Genomic DNA, 832 nt, shown 5'->3' with positions numbered 1-832 from the left:
TCCACCCCTGGCAAAGTTAACACCGTCCCCTGCTAGCTTTACCTTCACTCTGTCAAAGTCCTCCGTTAGCTAGGAGCAACCAAATCCATCCCTGCCACAACTCTGTCCCCCTGCCAATACTTACTGTCTCTTCTCTGTCAACAGCCTTGCCGCCCAACATGTCAGCCCCAGTGAGTTGGCAGCCCTATCACCACCAGTTCCCACCACCCCAATACCCTGGCATGTACTGGTCACTCCCTGATCCCCATCGGCCCCGTCCCCTACCCCACCATCCCAAGAAGAACGGATTAAGCCCCAGCGAAAGCAGTCCTGCTCATCCAGTCCACAGGAATTGTTGATGAAGGGAAGCGTGGAAGGCGTGGGTACTCCAAGAGGCCTTCAGAACCACCAACCACCATCTAGACTCACTCACTCTCTGACTCTCATACGCTCACTTTTTCTCTAATTCTCTCATTCGTTGGCATCTACTTACCTGTTAACCCTAAGTCACTCATTTCCACTCCAGGCTGTAATGCACCACCAGCCACTTTCCACCATCATTCACTCTCTGACTCTTATACGTTCACTTTTCTCTCACTAATTCTCTCATTCGCTGACATCTGCTCACTTACCAATACTCACTAAGTCACTCTCACTTGGGCTATTTACTCACTGTGATGCTGATAAGGTGCCTACACGCGGTGATGCTGTGTACCTTGGATGGAGTGAAGAAGAAGCGGTTTTCACGCCACTGTCAGACCTCCTCATACTTTCACGCGCCTCGCTGTGGGAAAGGATCCTTGTCTGACCCTGGAGAGGCGCTGAGTACCACAAAGGGGCACTGGTTCCCTAT

The 832-nt window shown here is 51.7% G+C and overlaps 1 protein-coding gene across 1 annotated transcript in view; it reads left to right on the top strand.

Moving 5' to 3' along the window:
- Nucleotides 1–338, top strand: part of LOC145393787 (putative ammonium transporter 1) — a 29,603-nt gene extending 29,265 nt beyond the window's left edge. Inside the window, exon 11 of the mRNA XM_080267837.1 lies at nucleotides 145–338. Coding sequence (XP_080123963.1) covers nucleotides 145–338 — 194 coding nt within the window. The remainder of the gene's footprint in view (nucleotides 1–144) is intronic.
- Nucleotides 339–832: the final 494 nt, after the last annotated feature.

This window comes from Coenobita brevimanus, chromosome 3 (genome assembly GCF_032717465.1).
Source record: "Coenobita brevimanus isolate Jiangsu-jjx chromosome 3, ASM3271746v2, whole genome shotgun sequence".
In the NCBI taxonomy this organism is placed as follows: domain Eukaryota; kingdom Metazoa; phylum Arthropoda; class Malacostraca; order Decapoda; family Coenobitidae; genus Coenobita; species Coenobita brevimanus.
The sequence above is the reverse complement of the archived record's forward strand: the minus strand, read 5'-3'. Positions and strand labels throughout refer to the sequence as shown.